Source organism: Pseudophryne corroboree, chromosome 1, assembly GCF_028390025.1.
Source record: "Pseudophryne corroboree isolate aPseCor3 chromosome 1, aPseCor3.hap2, whole genome shotgun sequence".
In the NCBI taxonomy this organism is placed as follows: domain Eukaryota; kingdom Metazoa; phylum Chordata; class Amphibia; order Anura; family Myobatrachidae; genus Pseudophryne; species Pseudophryne corroboree.
Window position 1 is genome coordinate 402,479,128 of NC_086444.1, and position 25,375 is coordinate 402,504,502.

Consider the following 25,375-nt stretch of genomic DNA (forward strand, 5'->3'; position numbering starts at 1 on the left):
CATTCAGGACTGGGTCCTGGTGACCACGGATGCCAGCCTGAGAGGCTGGGGAGCAGTCACAGGGAAGAAATTTCCAGGGCTTGTGGTCAAGCATGGAAACGTCATTTCACATAAATATCCTGGAACTAACGGCCATTTACAATGCCCTAAGTCAAGCAAGGCCTCTGCTTCAGGGTCAGCCGGTGTTGATCCAGTCGGACAACATCACGGCAGTCGCCCACGTAAACAGACAGGGCGGCACAAGAAGCAGGAGGGCAATGGCAGAAGTTGCAAGGATTCTTCGCTGGGCGGAAAATCATGTGATAGCACTGTCAGCAGTATTCATTCCGGGAGTGGACAACTGGGAAGCAGACTTCCTCAGCAGACACGACCTCCACCCGGGGGAGTGGGGACTTCACCCAGAAGTCTTCCACATGATTGTGAACCGTTGGGAAAAACCAAAGGTGGACATGATGGCGTCCCGCCTCAACAAAAAACTAGACAGATATTGCGCCAGGTCAAGGGACCCTCAGGCAATAGCTGTGGACGCTCTGGTAACACCGTGGGTGTACCAGTCAGTGTATGTGTTCCCTCCTCTGCCTCTCATACCCAAAGTACTGAGAATCATAAGAAGGAGAGGAGTAAGGACTATACTCGTGGCTCCGGATTGGCCAAGAAGGACTTGGTACCCGGAACTTCAAGAGATGCTCACGGAGGACCCGTGGCCTCTACCTCTAAGAAAGGACCTGCTCCAGCAGGGACCCTGTCTGTTCCAAGACTTACCGCGGCTGCGTTTGACGGCATGGCGGTTGAACGCCGGATCCTGAAGGAAAAAGGCATTCCGGATGAAGTCATCCCTACCCTGATCAAAGCCAGGAAGGATGTAACTGTGCAACATTATCACCGTATTTGGCGTAAATATGTTGCGTGGTGTGAGGCCAGGAAGGCCCCTACAGAGGAATTTCAACTGGGTCGTTTCCTGCATTTCCTGCAAACAGGACTGTCTATGGGCCTAAAATTAGGGTCCATTAAGGTTCAAATTTCGGCCCTGTCGATTTTCTTCCAGAAAAAACTAGCTTCAGTTCCTGAAGTTCAGACGTTTGTCAAGGGGGTACTGCATATACAGCCTCCTTTTGTGCCTCCAGTGGCACCTTGGGATCTCAATGTAGTTTTGGGGTTCCTAAAATCACATTGGTTTGAACCACTCACCACTGTGGACTTAAAATATCTCACATGGAAAGTGATAATGCTGTTAGCCCTGGCTTCAGCCAGGCGTGTCTCAGAATTGGCGGCTTTATCCTATAAAAGCCCTTACCTAATTTTTAATACGGACAGGGCAGAATTGAGGACTCGTCCTCAATTTCTCCCTAAGGTGGTTTCAGCGTTTCACTTAAACCAGCCTATTGTGGTACCTGCGGCTACTAGGGACTTGGAGGACTCCAAGTTGCTGGACGTAGTCAGGGCCCTGAAAATATATGTTTCCAGGACGGCTGGAGTCAGAAAATCTGACTCGCTGTTTATCCTGTATGCACCCAACAAGCTGGGTGCTCCTGCTTCTAAGCAGACTATTGCTCGTTGGATTTGTAGTACAATTCAGCTTGCACATTCTGTGGCAGGCCTGCCACAGCTAAAATCTGTAAAAGCCCATTCCACAAGGAAAGTGGGCTCATCTTGGGCGGCTGCCCGAGGGGTCTCGGCTTTACAACTTTGCCGAGCAGCTACTTGGTCAGGGGCAAACACGTTTGCTAAATTCTACAAATTTGATACCCTGGCTGAGGAGGACCTGGAGTTCTCTCATTCGGTGCTGCAGAGTCATCCGCACTCTCCCGCCCGTTTGGGAGCTTTGGTATAATCCCCATGGTCCTTTCGGAGTTCCCAGCATCCACTAGGACGTCATAGAAAATAAGAATTTACTTACCGATAATTCTATTTCTCATAGTCCGTAGTGGATGCTGGGCGCCCATCCCAAGTGCGGATTGTCTGCAATACTTGTACATAGTTATTGTTACAAAAATCGGGTTATTATTGTTGTGAGCCATCTTTTCAGAGGCTCCTCTGTTATCATGCTGTTAACTGGGTTCAGATCACAAGTTGTACGGTGTGATGGGTGTGGCTGGTATGAGTCTTACCCGGGATTCAAAATCCTTCCTTATTGTGTACGCTCGTCCGGGCACAGTATCCTAACTGAGGCTTGGAGGAGGGTCATAGGGGGAGGAGCCAGTGCACACCAGGTAGTCCTAAAGCTTTTACTTTTGTGCCCAGTCTCCTGCGGAGCCGCTATTCCCCATGGTCCTTTCGGAGTTCCCAGCATCCACTACGGACTATGAGAAATAGAATTATCGGTAAGTAAATTCTTATTTTAACACTATCGCACACACCAACCACCTGATTTACCATCAAAACAAGCATTCTGTAGTCATGAGTCCCCCTCGTCCCAGTGAGCAGGGGGACAGGCCAAAAGAGAAAGGTGGCGTGTTAACACGGAACCTTGGATTGGATATCTGTATAATAACAATAAGAACCAACAAAATGGAATGGTGTCCTTTTCACAATTTGAACATTTTTAGAATCCACATCCGTGACACTATTGACCAGCTCAGTAATATAGAAACATATAACAAATGAGACGAGGAGAAAGTAACGGTGGAAGTGGGCAGTGAATGGGAACAAAGCAACATTGGAGTAGTGATGATTATATTGAGAAGACACACAAAACTATACCAGATTAATTGTAACTTATCCATCAGTCCACGCGTGGTCCAGATGTCGTGACTGCGTAATAGTCTGTCTGCTAAGTCCATGGCTGATGGAGATGCAGTAGGGAGAAAATTTTCAGGGTACAGTAGCGCAAAACGAATTCCAGCATTGAAAATCACCTTGCAGATTGGTGAGAACGGTCTCTTTTTCATGGCAACTTTGTTTTAGAATTCTTGGAATGTGAGCAGCTAGATCACTTGGAAAGAAGAGACCATGACACATAGCTGTGTGTTTTGCAGGGAGCCAGGACTTGCATTGCTCTTGCCTGCGTTTATCTACAGGGCTCTCCGATTACTTAATACCAGAGGTGGGCAATAAGCAGCCCTCCAGCCGTTGTTGAACTGCATATCCCAGCATGCCCTGCAACAGTTTTAGCATGGCCAAATTGCAAAACAGTTGCAGGGAATTCTGGGAGGTGTAGTTCTACAGCAGCTGAAGGGCTGTTTGTTGCCCACTCCTGCTTAAGGGGGACCCTCACTCCGTTACCTGATGTTTTGGGCTGTTACAGGGAGTAGAGTGGGGATCTTAATTAAAATGCTTCTTTCTTGTCCAGACTGCCCACCGGTAGAAAAAGTTGCTTACTGGAAGTAAAGTTACACTTAATTAAATTAGTAATATAATTATATCTTGTTTAATATCTTGTTTAATTTGACCTTATAGGGTTGCAAATGGGAATTACATAATTATTTCAGCCACCACCTTATCAATTTGTAACATGCTGTTTAGATAACAAGTTCATCAGTGTCTATGATAAGATGGTTTGAAACCGTTATTCATAGTGCTGTTAAGTAAAACTAGCACAAGTTTTGTCAGTTGCTAAAGTTCTACTGTAATGAAGGGTGAAGATGATCTGAGATTAGAAACCCTTCAAGGCTAATTGATATGTCTCTTAAAATCCTCAGCACAAGATTCTGAGTAAAGGGCTTTGTTAATTGACCTAAATGCTGAGTACACAGTCACAGGGGTGGATGTAAAAACAGACTGACAGTGTGTACAGAGAAAACAAAGGACCTGCTCTACTTAGTACCATCATTTGTTCTGTTCTATGAAACAACTGTGGCATTGTATTAAATATAGAAGTCAGGTGTTAGTGTATATGATAATATACGTGGTTTAGCAATCACCTAGGCATTCTGTGAAAAATACTTGATTGGATGTCTGGGAAGACAAAAGTAATGGAAAAACAAAAACTTTATCCTCTCTTGCTTAGAGTTTGAAAAATGCCTCCTTGAAGACCCTGCAGAGATATGCCAGAATGTTTTGTGGTCTTACAGGGTAACCTAGATCTATTTGCCCTGAATGGTTAGATATTTTTTATGGCACACCTCAAACACCACATACCAGCCATGTAACACCATCACCACACTGACATATGGCAGTAGTAGCATCTTGTCATTTTAGGCATACTTTGAAAAGCCTTGTCAGGATTGATGGGAGAAAGAAGGTGCACATTATAGACAGACCCTGGACAAAAACAGGATATCCTCTGCCAAAAGGCTCAAACTGTGGAGGAAGTTTGTCTTTGAATAAGACATTGATCCAAACCACACTGCAGGGCCACTGCTGGAGTGTGCTTGAGCATCACAAAGTCCTTACTGTGCTGCTACTGTGCAAAATGGCCTCACTCCTGCGTCCATCTGTACTGCCCAAATAGCAGTTCACAGCTTCAGCAATTTTACTTTTACAAAGGCTTACCTATTGTCTGTTCAGAGGAATGACAAGATGTTTGCACATGACATTAAGTTGGTTACACAAAGCTAGACTATGGGGTATATGCAATTCCGGGCGAATTGCGGCACTTTTTCGCCCGTTTTTAAATTCGTCACAATTCGACCGTCGAATTCCGGCAGGTGGGTGCCGGAATTCGACATATTCAATAAAAAACGAATTCGACAGTCCCGCTGTCGAAAAACGGCCGATTTGACGGATTTTGATTAGATTTTTAAAAATGTTGAAAAAACGGTAAACCCGGAAAAAAAATGCGTGCGGTCCCCCCTCCTAAGCATAACCAGCCTCGGGCTCTTTGAGCCGGTCCTGGTTGCCAAAATACGGGGAAAAAAATGACAGGGGATTCCCCCGTATTTTAACAACCAGCACCGGGCTCTGCGCCTGGTCCTGGTGCAAAAAATACGAAGGACAAAAAGAGTAGGGGTCCCCCGTATTTTTTGTACCAGCACCGGGCTCCAGTAGCTGGACACATAATGCCACAGCCGGGGGTCACTTTTATACAGCGCCCTGCGGCCGTGGCATTAAATACCCAACTAGTCACCCCTGGCCGGGGTACCCCGGAGGAGTGGGGACCCCTTCAATCAAGGGGTCCCCCCCCCCCAGCCACCCAAGGGCCAGGGGTGAAGCCCGAGGCTGTCCTCCCCCATCCAAGGGCTGTGGATGGGGGGCTGATAGCCTTGTTGAAAATGGAAGAATATTGGTTTTTTGCAGAAGAACTACAAGTCCCAGCAAGCCTCCCCCGCAAGCCGGTACTTGGAGAACCACAAGTAACAGCATGCGGGGGGGAAACGGGCCCGCTGGTACCTGTAGTTCTACTGCAAAAAAAATACCCAAATAAAAACAGGACACAGACACCGTGAAAGTATAACTTTATTACATACATGCCGACACACATACTTACCTATGTTGACACGCCGACTCTGGCCTCGTCTCCAATGTCAACGTCCGGGGTATTTGAAAATAAAATTATACTCGCATGATCCAGTGTCCAGTTCTTTTATTATAATCCACGTACTTGGCAAAACAAAAAAACGCATTTACCCGAACCAGACGGACTGAAAGGGGTCCCATGTTTACACATGGGACCCCTTTCCCCGAATGCAGAGACCCCCCGTGACTCCTGTCACAGAAAGGTCCCTTCAGCCAATCAGGAAGCGCCACTTCGTGGCACTCTCCTGATTGGCTGTATGCGCGTCGGAGCTGTCAGACGCGCATCGCACAGCCCCCTCCATTATCTTCAATGGTGGGAACTTTGCGGTCAGCGGTGAGGTCACCCGCGGTCAGCGGCTGACCGCGGGTAACCCCACCGCTGACCGCAAAGTTCCCACCATTGAAACTAATGGAGGGAGCTGTGCGATGTGCTGTCTGCCAGCTCAGACGCGCAAAGCCAATCAGGAGATTGCTCCCACATCACACACAGGCACAGCAAGGGTGCAGGGCGCAGGGGGGGCGTCCTGAGCAGCGATTTTTACCTCGCATAAGCCTTGCATATACATAGATACTGCGGAGGCAGTATATGAAAATTTCCCTGCCAATATAAAGAAAAATAGCGGGACCGAAGCCCGCCGTCGAGGGGGCGGAGCTTGATCCTCCAGCACTAACCAGCGCCATTTTCTCCACAGAGAAGCTGATACCGGACTCTCCCCTGCTGTACAAGTAACAGGGGGGGGAAAACGAGGGGGGGGGGGGGCACATTTATTTGGTGCTAATTTGTGTATAAAAGCGCTATACAGGCTGGGACTTCGTTTCAGTATCTAGTGGCGCTGGGTGTGTGCTGGCATACTCTCTCTTTCTCCAAAGGGCCTTATTGTGGGTCTGTCCCCATATTCATATATCCCATTGTGTGTGGGGGTGTCAGTACGTGTGTGTCGACATGTCTGAAGCAGAAGGCTCGTCTAGGGAGGATGCAGAGCAGATGGTGGTGGTGTCTCCGTCGGCACAGCCGACTCGTGATTGGGTGGAGATGTGGAATGTGTTAAATGCTAATGTGACTTTGTTACATAAGAGATTGGACAAAGCAGGGAGTCAATCCATGGCTTTGATTGTGTCACAAGACCCTTCAGGGTCCCATAAACGTCCCTTTTCCCAGGTAACAGACACTGATACCGACACGGATTCTGACTCCAGTGTCGACTATGATGATGCAAGGTTACACCCAAGAGTGTTCAATATATGATTATTGCAATAAAAGATGTTTTGCATATCACAGTGGACCCCTCTGTCCCTGACACGAGGGTCTGCATGTTTAAGGAAAAGAAACCTGAGGTAACGTTTTCCCCATCTCATGTGCTGAACGCTTTATTTGAAAAGGCTTTGGAAACTCCAGACAAGAGGCTGCAGGTTCCCAAGAGTATAATTATGGTGTATCCTTTCCCCTCAAAGGACAGGTTACGGTGGCAATCCTCGCCCACGGTGGACGGGGCCTTGACGCGCTTGTCCAAAAAGGTGGCACTACCTTAAAATCAATTTATGCGACTACGGGATCCCTGCTCAGACCTGCAGTAGAATCTGCATGGGTGGGTAGCGCAATTGCAGCGTGGGCAGATAACTTGTCATCTGACATTAACACCTAGATAAAGATAGTATTTTGTTGACCTTAGGTCACATCAAGGACGCAGCGTTTTATATGAGAGAAGCTGCGAGAGATATTGGGCTGTTGGGTTCAAGAGTCAATGCCATGGCAGTTTCTGCTAGAAGGTCCCTGTGGACCCGTCAATGGACAGGTGATGCTGATTCAAAGAGACATATGGTGGCTTTGCCTTATAAAGGTGAGGTTTTTATTTGGGGAGGGCCTCGCGGACCTGATTTCCACAGCTACTGCGGGTAAGTCTTCTTTTTTACCTTGCGTTCCCCCACAGCAAAAGAAAACACCTCAATACCAGAGGCAGTCCTTTCGGTCGCATAAGTTCAGAAAGCGTCGTGGCTCCTCCTTCCTCGCCAGAGGTAGAGGGAAAAAAACACCAGCTACGGCTAGTTCCCAGGAACAAAAATCCTCCCCGGCCTCTACACAATCCACCGCATGACGCTTGGGCTCCGCTACGGGAGTCCGCATCGGTGGGGGCACGTCTTCGAGTCTTCAGCCAAGTCTGGGTTCAGTCGAATTTGGATCCTTGGGTGGTTGAAATTGTATCCCAAGGCTACAATCTGGAATTCGAAAACATGCCTCCACACCGATTTTTTCAAATCGCCCTTGCCAGCTTCTCCCCCAGAGAGGGAAATAGTTTCAGCTGCCATACAAAAGCTGTGTCAACAGCAGGTGATTATCAAGGTTCCCCTAGTGCAACAGGGGAAAGGGTTTTATTCAACCCTGTTTGTGGTCCCGAAGCCGGATGGCTCGGTCAGACCAATTCTGAATCTAAAATCCCTAAACCTATAATTGAAAAGGTTCAAATTCAAGATGGAATCTCTCCGGGCAGTGATCTCCAGCCTGGAAAGGGGGGGATTTTATGGTGTCACTAGACATAAAGGATACATACCTTCATGTCCCCATATATCCGCCTCATCAGGCGTACCTGAGATTCGCTGTACAGGACTGTCATTACCAGTTTCAGACGTTGCTGTTTGGGCTTTCCACGGCCCGAGAATTTTCACCAAGGTAATGGCAGGAATGATGGTGCTCCTGCGCAAGCAGGGGGTCACAATTATCCCATACTTGGACGATCTCCTGATAAAGGCAGGGTCAAGTGATCAGTTACTAAAAAGCATGTCCCTCTCCCTGAGAGTACTACAACAATACGGCTGGATTCTAAATCTACCAAAGTCGCAGTTGGTTCGGACAACTCGGCTGTCATTTTTGGGCATGGTTCTGGACACGGAAAAAAAGAGGGTTTTTCTCCCAATGGAAAAAGCCCAGGAACTCCAGAACATGGTCAAGGACCTACTGAAACCAAAAGGAGTGTAGTTTATCAATGCACTCGAGTATTGGAAAAGATGGTGGCGGCCTATGAGGCCATTCCGTTTGGCAGGTTCCATGCGAGAACTTTTCAGTGGGACCTTCTGGACAAGTGGTCAGGGTCTCATCTACAAATGCATCGGAAGATAAGTCTGTCCCCCAGGGCCAGGGTCTCTCTCCGGTGGTGGCTCCAGAGTGCTCACCTTCTAGAGGGTCGCAGCTTCGGCATTCAAAATTGGGTTCTTGTGACCACGGATGCGAGCCTCCGAGGATGGGGAGCAGTCACACAAGGAAAAAATTTTCAGGGAATATGGTCAAGCCAGGAGGCTTGTCTACACATCATTGTACTGGAATTAGGGGCCATATACAACGGCTGGCAACAGGAGGAGAAGCTTTTTCGCAACCTACCCGTTCTGATCCAGTCAGACAACGTCACAGCCGTGGCGCATGTAAGCCGCCTAGGCGGGACAAAGAGCAGAGTAGCAATGGCGGAAGCCACCAGGATTCTTCGCTGGGCGGAAAATCATGTAAGCGCTCTGTCAGCGGTCTTCATTCCGTAACTGTGAAGCAGACTTCCTCAGCAGACACGATCTCCATCCAGGAGAGTGGGGACTTCATCAAGTGGTCTTTGCAGAGGTAACAAGTCGTTAGGGACTTCCTCAAATAGACATGATGGCGTCACACCTCAACAGAAAGCTTTGGACGTATTGTTCCAGGTCGAGGGACCCTCAGGCAGTGGCGGTGGACGCCCTGGTGACACCGTGGGTGTTTCAGTCGGTTTATGTGTCCCCTTCACTTCCACTTATCTCAAAAATATTGAGAATCATAAGACAAACAAGAGTGCAGACAATACTCATTGTTCCAGATTGGCCTCGAAGGGCCTGGTATTCAGATCTTCAGGAAATGATCACAGATGATCCGTGGCCTCTTCCTCCCAGGGAGGACCTGTTACAACAGGGGCCCTGTGTGTTCCAAGACTTACCGAGGTTACGTTTGACGGCATGGCCGTTGAACACCAAATCCTAGCTAGGAAAGGTATTCCGGAGGAAGTCATCCCTACTCTAATCAAAGCTAGGAAGGAGGTAACGGCGAAGCATTATCACCGTATCTGGAGGAAATATGTGTCTTGGTGTGAAGCCAAGAATTCTCGTACGAAGATTTTCAGCTGGGTCGTTTTCTCCCTTATCTATATTCTTTCAGAAGGATTTGGCTTCTCTCCCAGAAGTCCAAACTTTTGTAAAAGGAGTGCTGCACATCCAACCTCCTTTTGTGCCCCCACTGGCGCTGTGGGACCTTAACGTGGTGTTACAGTTCCTTAAATCACACTGGTTTGAACCTCTTCAAACAGTTGAATTAAAATTTCTCACTTGAAAGGTGGTCATGTTGTTGGCCTTGGCATCTGCGAGGCGGGTGTCCGAATTGGCGGCTTTGTCTCACAAGAGCCCCTATCTAATTTCCCATGTGGATTGAGCAGAGTTGTGGACTCGTCCTCAATTTCTGCCTAAAGTGGTTTCGTCGTTTCATATGAACCAACCTATTGTGGTGCCTGTGGCTACGGGTGACTTGGAGGATTCCAAGTCCCTTGATGTAGTCGGGGCCTTAAAAATTTATGTAGCCAGGACTTCTAGGGTTAGGAAAAAAGAGGCACTGTTTGTCCTGTATGTAGCCAACAAGGTTGGCGCTCCTGCTTCTAAGCAGTCTATTGCTCGCTGGATCTGTAACACGATTCAGCAGGCTCATTCTACGGCTGGATTGCCGTTACCAAATTTGGTAAAGGCCCATTCCACTAGGAAGATGGGCTTTTCTTGGGCGGCTGCCCGAGGGCGTCTCGGCATTGCAGCTTTGCCGAGCAGCTACTTGGTCGGGTTCAAACACTTTTGCAAAATTCTACAAGTTTGATACCCTGGCTGATGAGGACCTCATGTTTGCTCAATCGGTGCTGCAGAGTCATCCACACTCTCCCGCCCGGTTTGGAGCTTTAGTATAATCCCCATGGTCCTTACGGAGTCCCCAGCATCCTCTAGGACGTAAGAGAAAATAAAATTTTAAACCTACCGGTAAATCTTTTTCTCCTAGTCCGTAGAGGATGCTGGGCGCCCGTCCCAGTGGGGACAAATTCTGCAAGGCTTGTATATAGTTGTTGCTTACATAAGGGTTATGTTACAGTTGAGATCAGTCTCTGGCTGATGCTGTTTTTTCATGCTGTTAACTGGTTTAGTTTATACCATGTTGTACGGTGTGTGTGGTGTGGGCTGGTATGTATCTCGCCCTTAGATTAACAAAAATCCTTTCCTCGTACTGTCAGTCTCCTCTGGGCACAGTTCTATAACTGAGGTCTGGAGGAGGGGCATAAAGGGAGGAGCCAGTTCACACCCATCTAAAGTCTTAGAGTGCCCATGTCTCCTGCGGAGCCCGTCTATACCCCATGGTCCTTATTATTACCTATGTACTCTCCACCCTGGTGTGCAGAGAACAGCTGGTTGTCCATAGGTAGTAGGTCCCCATTCCTTATGGACTCTAGGCCTGGCTTGACCAGTCTATGGCTGGTTGACATTATCGCGGGGGTACCCCATGCTGCATGTCTCTGTACTATATAGTGTCACCGCTCTGGTTTGTTTAGCCTAGTGCTGGTTAGTGAATAATCGGGACCGCACACTATTTTTCCCCCTATACCAGTCTAGGCCTAAGTCAGCTTATCAATATGCTGGGGGCCCTCACTGTTTTTTTGTTTGTTTGTTTGTTTTTTTATATTAGATTTTTTCCCCCCCCCCAATTTTAAATAATCAAATCTGCAAAGATCCGTGAATACCATGGCAGATTTACTGTTGATTCTTACAAGTTAGTTGTTTTTTTTTAACTTGTTTGTGGCAGTATAGGGGCTTACAAACCGATAGACATCGACTGTGTTTATCAAAGGACCGTCAAAACCGATGCTTAGTAAATACTGTATTTTTAGTCATTGATGTTTATCATCTTACAAATTAATGCTTAGTAAATGTATCATCTGGTCTCTAATATGAACTGATTGCAAATCATAGTGTGAAGGTGCCACCTATTTATGTTAAGTGAAGGAATTATTTTATATATATATATATATATATATATATATATATATATATACCAATACCTCTAATCCATACAGCGGCACTCAGAGTCTTGAGCAGATTGAGCAGATATGTAAAAAGTGCTTTTTAATGGATCATAGTATCAATTTGCATTCCAACGTTTCGGGGCCTAAACCGCCCCTTTTTCAAGGTGAGCAAACAAGAGGCGGTCGCACTCACATCCTCAAAAATTCAACAACTGGGGTGTCCACTCCAATGTGAAACATTGTAATTATAGAAAGTCAATAGAGGCACTCTCCAGATTTTCCAAATGTGCAAAGACAGTTCTCATTTATTATGATATACGTTACATAATCCACTTGAATAGAATCTATTCAAGTGGATTATGTAACATATATCATAATAAATGAGAACTGTCTTTGCACATTTGGAAAATCTGGAGCGTGCCTCTATTGACTTTCCTCCCTCTCTCTCTCTCTCTCTCTCTCTCTCTCTCTCTCTCTCTCTCTCTCTCTCTCTCTCTCTCTCTCTCTCTCTCTCTCTCTATATATATATATATATATATATATATATATATATATATATATATATATATATATATAAATATATATAATAAATATATATATATACGATCCAGTTATCCGGCACTCCTTGGGTTATAAGTCTTTTCTTGCTGCGGTGCCCTCTTAAGCCCTTAGGCTATTAGTAGTTGCGACAAATAAGCGGCACTCACCAGACTTGTTGAAGTCAAAATAAAATGTCCTTTATTGGATAAAATAATTCCTGACCAATACCACCACACAGTAGGGAAACGAACATTGAAGCCAATTTTACAAAATTCACTCTTCAGTCATTTCTGCCACACAAGTCTGCACACCCTAGATTCTTGTGCTGGGTATTCAGTTAGTGGCGATGGCTGTGTGGTGTCGGCGTTCCAAGCGTTTTTATGGCAAACATTGCAGATTTTTCCTTACAACCCATAGAAGTGCATGGGGAAATCATTAAATCCAAAATGGGACCTTCTGCTGTGAGGTGGTGGCGGGGGAGCATCCAGTACTGGCATTTTCTGAGCCCACTTCGCTTGTACCAGACAAACCTTTTGCAGGATTGTATTATAGAAATGCAATTAGGAGACTGAAGTTTCACCTTGTCCTGAAGACTAGTCCACACTACTGTATAAATATGTGTTTAATGTTTCATCTATAACAAAAATGTTTCAAGATATTGTGCCGTATAATGTCTTTAATAATTTCATTTTAACTTTGCCATTAATAATAAGGATTTATAAAAGTGAGATGCTGACCTGTAAAGGACCCTTCCAGAAAATTTGAAGGGCATTATATTATTTTACCAGGGGTACATACCTTGTATCTATATGAATAAATGTACAGGTCGCTAAATGGAGATTTTGTACAAGCAGGAAACCAAAATCACTAACTAACAATTTATGTACAAACCTCTCTTCACATCATACTTACCTACCTGACCCTCTCCATGAGGGAGAAAATGCTCTGTTCCTGGACTTTCCTGGGAAGGTATGATTGCCATCACCTGTGGTGAGCTAGTTAATTGATAAGAAAGGTGTTTCACCACAGGTGATGGCAATCATACATTACCAGGAAAGTCCAGGAACAGAGCATTTTCTCCCTCATGGAGAGGGTCAGGTAGGTAAGTATGCATCACATTAGTGTTGGTGTGAATTTGTGCTACAGCTGCTGATGGCTTCTTTTCCTGTTTGCAGCAGTCTAGACTTGTCAGAACTCGCTAAAGCTGCAAAGAAAAAGCTTCAGTCTGTAAGTATAATGGAGTGCTCATTTAGGGCTTCTGGGATTTACATGGAGTACTGTAAAAACTCATGGTCTCTTTTTCCAGTTAAGTAATCACTTATTTGAAGAACTGGCTATGGATGTGTATGATGAAGTTGACAGGCGGGAGACAGATGCAGGTACAGTCATTGGACTGACTGACTGAGAAGAGTGTGTTCTCTTTGTAATATAAGTTTCATTTCACCACAGTTAATTGTAACCCGGGGTGTAGTATGTTATGCCAGCGCTTGAGACCCCGGCGCCCAGCATCCTGGCGCCAGGATCCTGACCGCCGGCATGCAGGCAGTGGGGTGAGCGTAAAAGAGCCTTTTGCAGGCACAGTGGTGTGCTGTGTGCGCCGTGCTATTTATTCTTCTTCCAGGGGTGTCGTGAACACCACAAGAGGGAGAATAGTTGTCGGGATTCCGGCACGGTGAGCGATGGGATCCCAACAGCCGGCATATCAAATATCTCCCGTAACCTGCATATGTCCCCCACCCCATATGATAGGTCTGAACCCTTTTATATTTCAAATAATGTTGGAAGACGAGGTTTAAAACTATTTTAATACTGAGTTTCGAAAGATAATTGCAATGTATTAAATGTTGGCTCTTCTGGGATTGATTGTTTCATTTTGATTACAGTTTGGCTGGCCACTCAAAACCACAGTACTCTTGTCACAGAGACCACAGTCGTACCTTTCCTTCCTGTCAATCCGGAATATTCCTCAACACGTAACCAGGCAAGATTATCATATTGGAAATGCTGAAAATGAGCATTGTGCAGCCATTGTGTTGCCCTTGCCTATCAAAGGCTTCAAACCTGTCTTGTTGTGGAAGCCAACAAAACCATTCCTGATGAATGGTGTCTGAACATGTGATGATGTTACATTTTCAAACTCGCTAAATCCATTAAAACGAAATAAATATATTTTACTGTGTTTGATTAGCTTTTGGGGTCTATTTACTAAGTCTTGGATGGAGCTAAAAGTACCAGCCAATCAGCTCCTAACTGACATTTTTCAAACAGTCTAACATGTTAGGAGCTGATTGGCTGGTACTTTTATCTCAATCCAAGGCTTAGTAAATAGACCCCTAAGTATCTCTGAAGCTTAGTTGATTTGCAGTGGCCTGGTCACCTCTGCTTTTCCAATGACAAAGGGACTCTGTGCTTTTAAAGTAAAAATTGTAATCTCAATAAAGTTACATTATGTCTGTGATACAGTACATGTGAAGTGCTAAATGTTGTGACTTGCAATCATGGGCCAGATGTGTGAAAGTGCGCTGTGGTTCCCGCTGACCACAGCGCACCTTAAGGCAGCACTTTGCGCTGCATCCATATGTATGAACGGCGTGTTAACGCCGTATTGCCTGGCCGCCGCGCGCCCCCGCCACTTACCGCTACCCCGCTGTAGTGAACGGGAGACGAAGAGCAGAGGCAATGTATGATTGCCTCTGCTGTCCCTTTTCGTCTCCTGAAGCCGCCGGTCCGGAACGCCTCCCCCGGGCAGGCGATGTGAGGTTAAAGCTTGCTTGGTTTTTTTTTGTGTTCTTGAATTTCCCCCCCGAAAACTTTACTGTTCGTGGACAAAAACAATATTCACCTCACAGCAGTGTACGTCCACAAGTTACTGTACTTAAGTGTCTGCTGTCAGGTACTTGTAATTGCCTCTGACACACCATTATATTTGTGTGTGTTATTATACCTACATTTTTGCTTCTGTGTGTATGTGTATATTAATGTCAGTTGTAAAGTTATTACTCCCGCTACCAGCACCCCACTCGCTAGAGTCCCGCCCGCGCCTATTGTTCCCTGAGGCAGCCCTTCCTCACACATCCGGCGCCGGCGAGCATCCAGCCTATTTGCGCATGCGCCTCAAGCCGCCAGCGCGAGCAGGGAGAAGGGGAAAAGGGCGCGCATGCGCAGATAGACACCGGGAGCGAGACCAGACCAGCCGATGTGGAAAGTGCCCTATCGCAGGACAGGTAGGATAACGCACTCACACATCGGCGGGGGCCTTAATCATACATTGTGGCGGCTGCGGGCGTATCACCACGATAATGTTGTGATACGCCCCTGGACACATAACGTCCGTTAGGACGTTTTTAATACATTACCCCCCATTTGTTTAATATCCTGCACCCAGTGACTCTCCACTGCCTGGGAAGTAATCACAGGCTGACCAGCAACAGCTGGCAGAAAAAGTAAACTAAATCCACATAGAAAATTGTGCTCTATTTCTGTTATTTGTACTGCAGAACATTACCCACTCAGCTAGCAGCAAACAGTGTTTTAGCTTTGTGTTCAGCCATCTTTTTTATTTCAGGGAAGGCAAAAATTAGCCCGTTTCAATGCCCATGAGTTTGCTACGTTGGTTATAGACATTTTAAGTGATGCTAAAAGAAGACAACAGGGGAATTCACTGGTTGGATCTAAAGGTAAATTTTTAAAATACAAACATACATACACCTATACACTTTTGGTGAAACTTTTAGGACAACCCCATTTTTACAAATTTTATTAAAATGTAAGCAATTACAGGCCAATGAATTACCTGCAATGGTACAAAGGTCAGCTGTAAACTTCTAGTGGTTAAAAAAATAAATACTGAAAAATGTGCATTTCAGTTTTTTTTTTTTATATATATATATATAAAAAAGGGTCCTTTTCAGGGGGTGGTTTTCAGTATGCCGACTGTCGGGATCCCGGCGCACAGTATACTGGCGCCGGAATCCCGAGAGCCGGCATACCGACACTTTTTATCCCTCGTGGGGGTCCACGACCCCCCTGGAGGAAGAATAACCGTGCCCGCAGTGTGGCGAGCGCAGCGAGCCCGCAAGGGGCTCATTTACGCTCGCCACTCTGTCGGTATGCTGGTCGCCGGGAGCCCGGCCGCTGGCATACCATACTACACCCTTTTCAGGAAACAAGTAATGCGTATAGAACTTACAGCTGTTCTGCAGCAATAAAAAGAGGCTTCCATGTGCCATGAAGCACTGCCAGTGGACTCCTGAATACTGGTAGAAGGGCTTATGGACTGTCAAATCAAAATGTGAAATCTTAACTTTATCACACTGGGTTTTTGTTTGCCGGCAACAGGATGGTTACTCAGTGGGTTTATTTACTACGAGCCACCGCTTCTCAGCGAGTTTAAGACCAAGATTTAAAAGGGGCGTGCTTTTAATTGCGAAACACTCCCATGTTTTACTATTAAAAGTGCTGTCCTTTTTAAATTTCATACTTAAACACATTGCAACTGCTTATTAAATAGACCCATGTGACACCAACTATCAAAAGTGAAGGGGGGGGGGGGGGGGTAGCGGGGTCTTGTGCCTCCAAGTTGGTGACTCTGAGTGACTACCACCCTGACCTATAAGGTTTCCAAAGCATCTTACAATGCCATGTAATACCTGCTGGTCTACATCTAGTTGATCAATGGTTCATCCTACAACAAGATAATGACCCAAAACATACAGATGTGTCCTTATACATCTAACCTCAATATGCCACACAGCATGTTATGCCTGACGCGAGTCAGGCGCAGGTTCTGTGCAATTCTTCCAGTGTCAGGCGTTTTTTTTTTTTTTTTATGCGTTTCAGTCACAATGCCAAGGACATTGTACTAATTAATCTGATATGACACTTGTATATTATGGGGTATATTCAGTAACTGTCGGAAGCTGCCATCTTGTCGGAAAGACGGCAGCTTCCGACAGTTTTAGGTCGGAAGGGGTTCCGACCTACTCATTACGGCCCCGTTCTTTCCGACAAGTCGGGAAACCCGACTTGTCGGAATGCACGCTGATCGGCGGCTCCAGCCGCAATCAGCCTGCATTATCGGAAGCGAAGCCAATCCCGACAGGTTTTAGCCCCGTTTCCAATAATCTCAATCCGACTTTAAAAAAAGTCGGATTGAGATGAGGGATCGGAGAGCAAAAGATGGGGTTGGGGGGCAGCAGCGTGGAGAGCAGGAACCCAGCGGCAGCGTACATCTGGCTCCAATAGAGAGGTGCCGGCCGTAGCAGGAGGATGGGGCACCGCCTACGCTGAGGTCCCGCTTGCTGGAGCCGGGTGGACGCTGCCGTGAGCCTCCAGTTACGCTGCTCAGCCGCTGCTCACCCCCCCTCCTCCTCTCCGACCCCCCCCCCCCCCCCCCCTCCCCGTCTCCTCCTTCTCTCTTCCACTCTCTTCCACTCCGTCTCCTTTTCCTCCTCCGCTGCTCTCCCTGCAGGCTCCCCCCACCACCACAGACATCTCCACCCCCCTTTCCCGTGGCAGCTTGGCAGCCGCTGAGTGCTCCCCCCCTCCCCTCCTGGCGCCTCTGACTGCTCCCCCCGCTGCCGCTGTCAGCAGCAGCAAGACACCGGGAACGGCCAAATCCGACAGTCGGATTTGGCCGCTCTTTGAAGAGGGGTTGTCCGGTCCATTCGGACAACTGCATGTCGGAATGGACCCGACTCTTATTGAATATACCCCTATGTGTGACTGAGACTGTAAAGTGAGCGGAACATAACTTATATTGGGAAAAAGCTGCGTCATTTTGTGTACAGATTCAGAGATATAGAAGTGTCATATAGCAAATGAATCAGTCTCCTCGTGTGTCCTAGTCACATCGCGTCGAGACTAATATGCATTTTCGTAAAAAAATACTTCTGATGCTAGCAGTGTTTCACGGGACATGGCGCGCCGAGAGGACTTTACGACTGTCGGCATCCCGATCATATGTATGCTGGGAGGATTACAGCTAGGCTGGGGGGGGGGGGGGGGGTTTGGGGAGGGTGCTAAGGTTAGGCTGTGTGTAGGGAGGGGGAGGAGTAGAATACTTGCCTAGCAGGTGTCGGGATTGCACAGTTAGTCTTCTGAGCGCTTGCATCCAAATCCCATCCCATCTGCAAATGTTGGCTCCTTCTTTGAGTGTAAAATTTGGTTTCAGTTTTGTTTTACACAAAATTATTCTGCCATTTCCTTTTTATTTTTAATTTTTTTTTATTATCTCCAAGGTAAATTTAAATCGATATTGCATTTTAGGGGCTAACTCGCACATTTATTAACATTTAAAAATGACTTTGTAAAAAATTGTCTGTTGGTAAATGTGAGCTTTTGCCCCATAAAAACACATAATCTTTTTAAATCAATTTAAAATCAACCTTTAATAGATTTACCCCCAGTAGTTTATTTATTTTTAAACTCTAATTTCAAGTCTAGATTTACAGATTACACTGCATATATTTCAATAAAACCTGGAAAAATTGGGGGATTCTAAAACTGTGGACTTGTACTCTTTTATACCCTGTTCACATTGCAATTGCTGGGTCGCACCCAGCAAATGGGTCATTCCGGGGGCGGGGACAAGGTGGCATCGGGGGCGGGTGCAGAGGTGGCGCTGGAGATGAGATCATCTCCGCGCCGCCTCTCCCTGTGCTGTGAACGGGTGCCGGGTCGCATTGACACGGGGAAACCTGTTCACACTGCTCCTGACCTGGTAATTATTCCTGGTAATTATTCCTGGTAAAGGCTCCTGACCTGGTAATTATTCCTGGTAATTATTCCTTCTTTATTCCTGGGTTGAATTACCGGGTCAGGCAACCCGGGAATTCGGCAGTGACCCATTCACACTGCACAGCAACCCGTGTCGACCCGCCAAAATATCTGGTCGATACCGGGTTATTTGTGCAGTGTGACCGGGGTATCCTATTCCTTACACTGACTGGTAGCATATGCTAAATCTGTGAGACTTCCCATCACCAGCTCTGCATAAGTCAGACATTTAACAAGCAACTTTCTGGAGCATTTCAGTTTCACTCACGCTTTCTAAAATGGCTACTTGATGGCAGTAGATGTAATATAGCCCTATCTTCAAGCCATCACTTGCTACTATATTTTCCTTTCCACTGTCTTTATCACTTCTACTGCTCACTTACCTGTGATTTTTAGTTTTTGTGCCTCTAATCATGTTTATTATATTTATAGGATGAACTGATCTGTTCATCCAGAAACCTTACATTAAGGTGTTAGTATTGTTCTTCACAGATTGCACAAGTTCACAGATTCTTATACTTCTTCTGCTGTGTGTTCAATTGTAGATAACGTGGAATTAGTGTTAAAAAGTATAAACAACCAACATAGTAATGAGAGTCAGGATAATGACCAGCCCGATTATGACAGTGTTGCATCTGATGAAGAAACTGATTTGGACAATCTTCCAACCAAATCGATAAGGGAAAAGGTAAGAGTTTTTGTTGTTGTTTTTTTTAAATTGGATAAATAGAAAATGAGGAACATAGGATGGGATGTATCTATTACACCTGGCAGCAGGAGCGCCATAGGGGAAGTAAGCAATATATAGAAACCTGGAAGCTGATTTATGCAGTGACTATACATAGAAAGATTCGGTTGGTCTGTAATTTTGTTTTGTATACGGTTATTCATGCTTTTCTTTTTGAGAACCATAGGGCACAGTAGCTAGCCTGCATGTTTGTTTCTTTCTCAGACTTTCCCATGAGGGGGTCTGCAGGGTCTGTGTGAATTATTGAAATAGGACCAAGTGCATACTGTCATGTTATCTATGCTGTATCCTTATGACTGTGTGCTGTGATGCTTTACTTCCTTTTCTCTATGTTTTTCTTCATTTCTTCTACAGGGTAACTGTACATTATTATGGTATTCTTTTTTTTTTGTTTTTTTTTCTGCTTTACATGATACTGCTACCCCTTTGAGAATTTTCATTTACTTCATAAATTCCTGCCTGAGACACACTTGTTGTCTTTTGTTTTGTAATAATTAGTATTTGCTGTACGGTGTACTACTATCCACATTTATTTGTTAAGGGCCTAAGGCAAGCAAGCTGACGATTGTATTGTATTGTCTGCTTTCCTTACTGATCCCCAGCAAAGTTGTTTACCACTTCTGGGGAACAGACCTACATTTAACAAGGTTCTCTGGTTTAATGCTGTTGGCTGAGTGGAGGGGAGTTATTTGTCTGGTTTTACCTCTCCATGTACCTGTGCTACTACATACCATGCCTGAAGGGCCCTACACACTCAGCGACTGGCCGCCGAGCTGCCCGACGGCCGAGACGGGGGGAGAGCCACCGGCCCCATAGCCCTGCATGCTAATATGGACGAGATTGTTCATATTGTCTTGCATGTATAAACGAGCCGGCACCAATGATGAATGAGCGCTGGAGTCGCGCATCATTCATCGTTGGTGCCTACACACAAAGATATGAATGATATCTCGTTCATTAATGAACGAGATCGTTCATATCTTTCAGTGAAATCTTTAAGTGTGTAGGGCCCACAAGAAAATAGCTTTTTCTCTTATAGTACATTGAATGACCTGGGTTCATACATTTCTCTAACGTCCTAGTGGATGCTGGGGACTCCGTAAGGACCATGGGGAATAGCGGCTCCGCAGGAGACTGGGCACAGCTAAGAAAGAATTAGGACTACCTGGTGTGCACTGGCTCCTCCCACTATGACCCTCCTCCAGACTTCAGTTAGAATCCTGTGCCCGGCCGAGCTGGATGCACACTAGGGGCTCTCCTGAGCTCCTAGAAAGAAAGTATATGTTAGGTTTTTTATTTTACAGTGAGATCTGCTGGCAACAGACTCACTGCAGCGAGGGACTAAGGGGAGAAGAAGCGAACCTACCTAACTGGTGGTAGCTTGGGCTTCTTAGGCTACTGGACACCATTAGCTCCAGAGGGATCGACCGCATGGAACCGGCCATTGGTGTTCGGTCCCGGAGCCGCGCCGCCGGCCCCCTTACAGAGCCAGAAGCAAGAAGAATCCGGAAAATCGGCGGCAGAAGACATCAGTCTTCACCAAGGTAGCGCACAGCACTGCAGCTGTGCGCCATTGCTCCTCATACACACTTCACACTCTGGTCACTGAGGGTGCAGGGCGCTGGGGGGGGGTGCCCTGAGAAGCAATAAATACACCTTGGCTGGCAAATATATCACAATATATAGCCCCAGAGGCTATATATGTGATAAATACCCCTGCCAGAATCCATAAAAAAGCGGGAGAAAAGTCAGCGAAAAAGGGGCGGAGCTATCTCCCTCTGCACACTGGCGCCATTTTTCCCTCACAGTTCCTCTGGAAGGAAGCTCCCTGACTCTCCCCTGCAGTCTACACTACAGAAAAGGGTAAAAAAGAGAGGGGGGGCACTAAATTTAGGCGCAAAATACATATATAGCAGCTATAGGGGATATAATTTAGTTAATCCCTGTATTATATAGCGCTCTGGTGTGTGCTGGCATACTCTCTCTCTGTCTCCCCAAAGGGCTTTGTGGGGTCCTGTCTTCTGTCAGAGCATTCCCTGTGTGTGTGCGGTGTGTCGGTACGGCTGTGTCGACATGTTTGATGAGGAGACTTATGTGGAGGAGGAGCAGGTGCCTATAAATGTGTTGTCACCCCCTGCGGGGCAGACACCGGAGTGGATGGACTTGTGGAAAGAATTACGCGAAAGTGTCGACTCTTTACATAAAAAATTTGACGACATGCCAAATGTGGGGCAGTTGGCTTCTCAGCCCGTGCCTGCCCAGACGTCTCAAAAGTCATCAGGGGCTCTAAAACGCCCGCTACCTCAGGTGACAGACACAGATGTCGACACGGATACTGATACCAGTGTTGACGACGAAGAGACTAATGTAATGTCCAATAGGGCCACTCGTTATATGATTGAGGCAATGAAAAATGTTTTACACATTTCTGAGGTGACCCCAGGTACCACAAAAAAGGGTATTATGTTTGGGGAGAAAAAACTACCAGTAGTTTCTCTATCGTCCTAGTGGATGCTGGGGTTCCTGAAAGGACCATGGGGAATAGCGGCTCCGCAGGAGACAGGGCACAAAAGTAAAGCTTTCCGATCAGGTGGTGTGCACTGGCTCCTCCCCCTATGACCCTCCTCCAAGCCAGTTAGATTTTTGTGCCCGGCCGAGAAGGGTGCAATCTAGGTGGCTCTCCTAAAGAGCTGCTTAGAAAAGTTTAGCTTAGGTTTTTTATTTTACAGTGAGTCCTGCTGGCAACAGGATCACTGCAACGAGGGACTTAGGGGAGAAGAAGTGAACTCACCTGCGTGCAGGATGGATTGGCTTCTTGGCTACTGGACATCAGCTCCAGAGGGACGATCACAGGTACAGCCTGGATGGTCACCGGAGCCTTGCCGCCGGCCCCCTTGCAGATGCTGAAATAAGAAGAGGTCCAGAATCGGCGGCAGAAGACTCCTCAGTCTTCTAAAGGTAGCGCACAGCACTGCAGCTGTGCGCCATTTTCCTCTCAGCACACTTCACACGGCAGTCACTGAGGGTGCAGGGCGCTGGGAGGGGGGCGCCCTGGGAGGCAAATGAAAACCTATTTTGGCTAAAAATACCTCACATATAGCCTCCGGAGGCTATATGGAGATATTTAACCCCTGCCAGAATCCGTTAAGAGCGGGAGACGAGGCCGCCGAAAAAGGGGCGGGGCCTATCTCCTCAGCACACAGCGCCATTTTCCTTCACAGAAAGGCTGGAGGGAAGGCTCCCAGGCTCTCCCCTGCACTGCACTACAGAAACAGGGTTAAAACAGAGAGGGGGGGCACTAATTTGGCGTTAGAAATATATAAAAAAGATGCTATAAGGGAAAACACTTATATAAGGTTGTCCCTATATAATTATAGCGTTTTTGGTGTGTGCTGGCAAACTCTCCCTCTGTCTCTCCAAAGGGCTAGTGGGTCCTGTCCTCTATCAGAGCATTCCCTGTGTGTGTGCTGTGTGTCGGTACGTGTGTGTCGACATGTAGGAGGACGATGTTGGTGAGGAGGCGGAGCAATTGCCTGTAATGGTGATGTCACTCTCTAGGGAGTCGACACCGGAATGGATGGCTTATTTAGGGAATTACGTGATAATGTCAACACGCTGCAAGGTCGGTTGACGACATGAGACGGCCGACAAACAATTAGTACCGGTCCAGACGTCTCAAAAACACCGTCAGGGGTTTTAAAACGCCCGTTTACTTTAGTCGGTCGACACAGACACAGACAGGGACACTGAATCCAGTGTCGACGGTGAATAAACAAACGTATTCCTTATTAGGGCCACACGTTAAAGGCAATGAAGGAGGTGTTACATATTTCTGATACTACAAGTACCACAAAAGAGGGTATTATGTGGGATGTGAAAAAACTACCATAGTTTTTCCTGAATCAGATAAATTAAATAAAGTGTGTGATGATGCGTGGGTTCCCCCCGATAGAAAATTATGGGCGGTATACCCTTTCCCGCCAGAAGTTAGGGCGCGTTGGGAAACACCCCTTAGGGTGGATAAGGCGCTCACACGCTTATCAAAACAAGTGGCGGTACCGTCTATAGATAGGGCCGTCCTCAAGGACCAGCTGACAGGAGGCTGGAAAATATCATAAAAAGTATATACACACATACTGGTGTTATACTGCGACCAGCGATCGCCTCAGCCTGGATGTGCAGAGCTGGGGTGGCTTGGTCGGATTCCCTGACTAAAAATATTGATACCCTTGACAGGGACAGTATTTTATTGACTATAGAGCATTTAAAGGATGCATTTCTATATATGCGAGATGCACAGAGGGATATTTGCACTCTGGCATCAAGAGTAAATGCGATGTCCATAACTGCCAGAAGATGTTATGGACACGACAGTGGTCAGGTGATGCAGATTCCAAACGGCACAAAGGTGTATTGCCGTATAAAGGAAGAGGAGTTATTTGGGGTCGGTCCATCGGACCTGGTGGCCACGGCAACTGCTGGATAATCCACCGTTTTTACCCTAAGTCACATCTCTGCAGAAAAAGACACCGTCTTTTCAGCCTCAGTCCTTTCGTCCCTATAAGATCATATCTGCCCAGGGATAGAGGAAAGGGAAGAAGACTGCAGCAGGCAGCCCATTCCCAGGAACAGAAGCGTTCCACCGCTTCTGACAAGTTCTCAGCATGGCGCTGAGACCGTACAGGACCCCTGGATCCTACAAGTAGTATCCCAGGGGTACAGATTGGAATGTCGAGACGTTTCCCCTTCGCAGGCTCCTGAAGTCTGCTTTACCAAGGTCTCCCTCCGACAAGGAGGCAGTATGGAAAAAAATTCACAAGCTGTATTCCCAGCAGGTGATAATTAAATTACCCCTCCTACTACAAGAAAAGGGGTATTATTCCACACTATATTGTGGTACTGAAGCCAGAAGGCTAGGTGAGACTTATTCTAAATCTAAAAAATTTTTGAACACTTACAAAGGTTCAAATCAAGATGGAGTCACTCAGAGCAGTGATAACGAACAGGAAGAAGGGGACTATATAGTGTCCCGGGACATCAGGGATGCTTACCTCTATGTCCCAAATTTGCCCTTCTCACTAAGGGTACCTCAGGTTCGTGGTGCAGAACTGTCACTATCAGTTTCAGACGCTGCCGTTTGGATTGTCCACGGCACCCCGGGTCTTTACTAAGGTAATGGCCGAAATGATGATTCTTCTTCGAAGAAAAGGCGTCTTAATTATCCCTTACTTGGACGATCTCCTGATAAGGGCATAGTCCAGGGAACAGTTGGAGGTAGGAGTAGCACTATCTCGGATACTGCTACAACAGCACGGGTGGATTCTAAATATTCCAAAATCGCAGCTGATCCCGACGACACGTCTGCTGTGCCTAGGGATGATTCTGGACACAGTCCAGAAAAAGGTGTTTCTCCCGAAAGAGAAAGCCAGGGAGTTATCCGAGCTAGTCAGGAACCTCCTAAAAACAGTGCATCATTGCACAAGGGTCCTGGTAGAAAATGGTGGCTTCCTACGAAGCAATTCCATTCGGCAGATTTCACGCAAGAACGTTTCAGTGGGATCTGCTGGACAAATGGTCCGGATCGCATCTTCAGATGCATCAGCGGATAACCCTATATCCAAGGACAAGGGTGTCTCTCCTGTGGTGGTTATAGAGTGCTCATCTTCTAGAGGGCCGCGGATTCGGCATTCAGGATTGGATGCTGGTGACCACGGAGCCCAGCCCGAGAGGCTGGGGAGCAGTCACACAAGGAAAAAATTTCCAGGGAGTGTGATCAAGTCTGGAGACTTTTCTCCACATAAATATACTGGAGCTAAGGGTAAATTTATAATGCTCTAAGCTTAGCAAGACCTCTGCTTCAAGG

General features: G+C 46.6%; 1 protein-coding gene across 1 annotated transcript in view; it reads left to right on the forward strand.

Annotated features, from left to right (window-relative positions):
• GIT2 (GIT ArfGAP 2) overlaps positions 1 to 25,375 on the forward strand; it is a 195,537-nt gene that overhangs the window by 119,580 nt on the left and 50,582 nt on the right. The window contains exons 10-14 of the mRNA XM_063938779.1: positions 13,163 to 13,214; positions 13,294 to 13,366; positions 13,871 to 13,968; positions 15,553 to 15,664; positions 19,310 to 19,452. Of these exons, the coding sequence (XP_063794849.1) occupies positions 13,163 to 13,214; positions 13,294 to 13,366; positions 13,871 to 13,968; positions 15,553 to 15,664; positions 19,310 to 19,452 (478 nt within the window). The remainder of the gene's footprint in view (positions 1 to 13,162; positions 13,215 to 13,293; positions 13,367 to 13,870; positions 13,969 to 15,552; positions 15,665 to 19,309; positions 19,453 to 25,375) is intronic.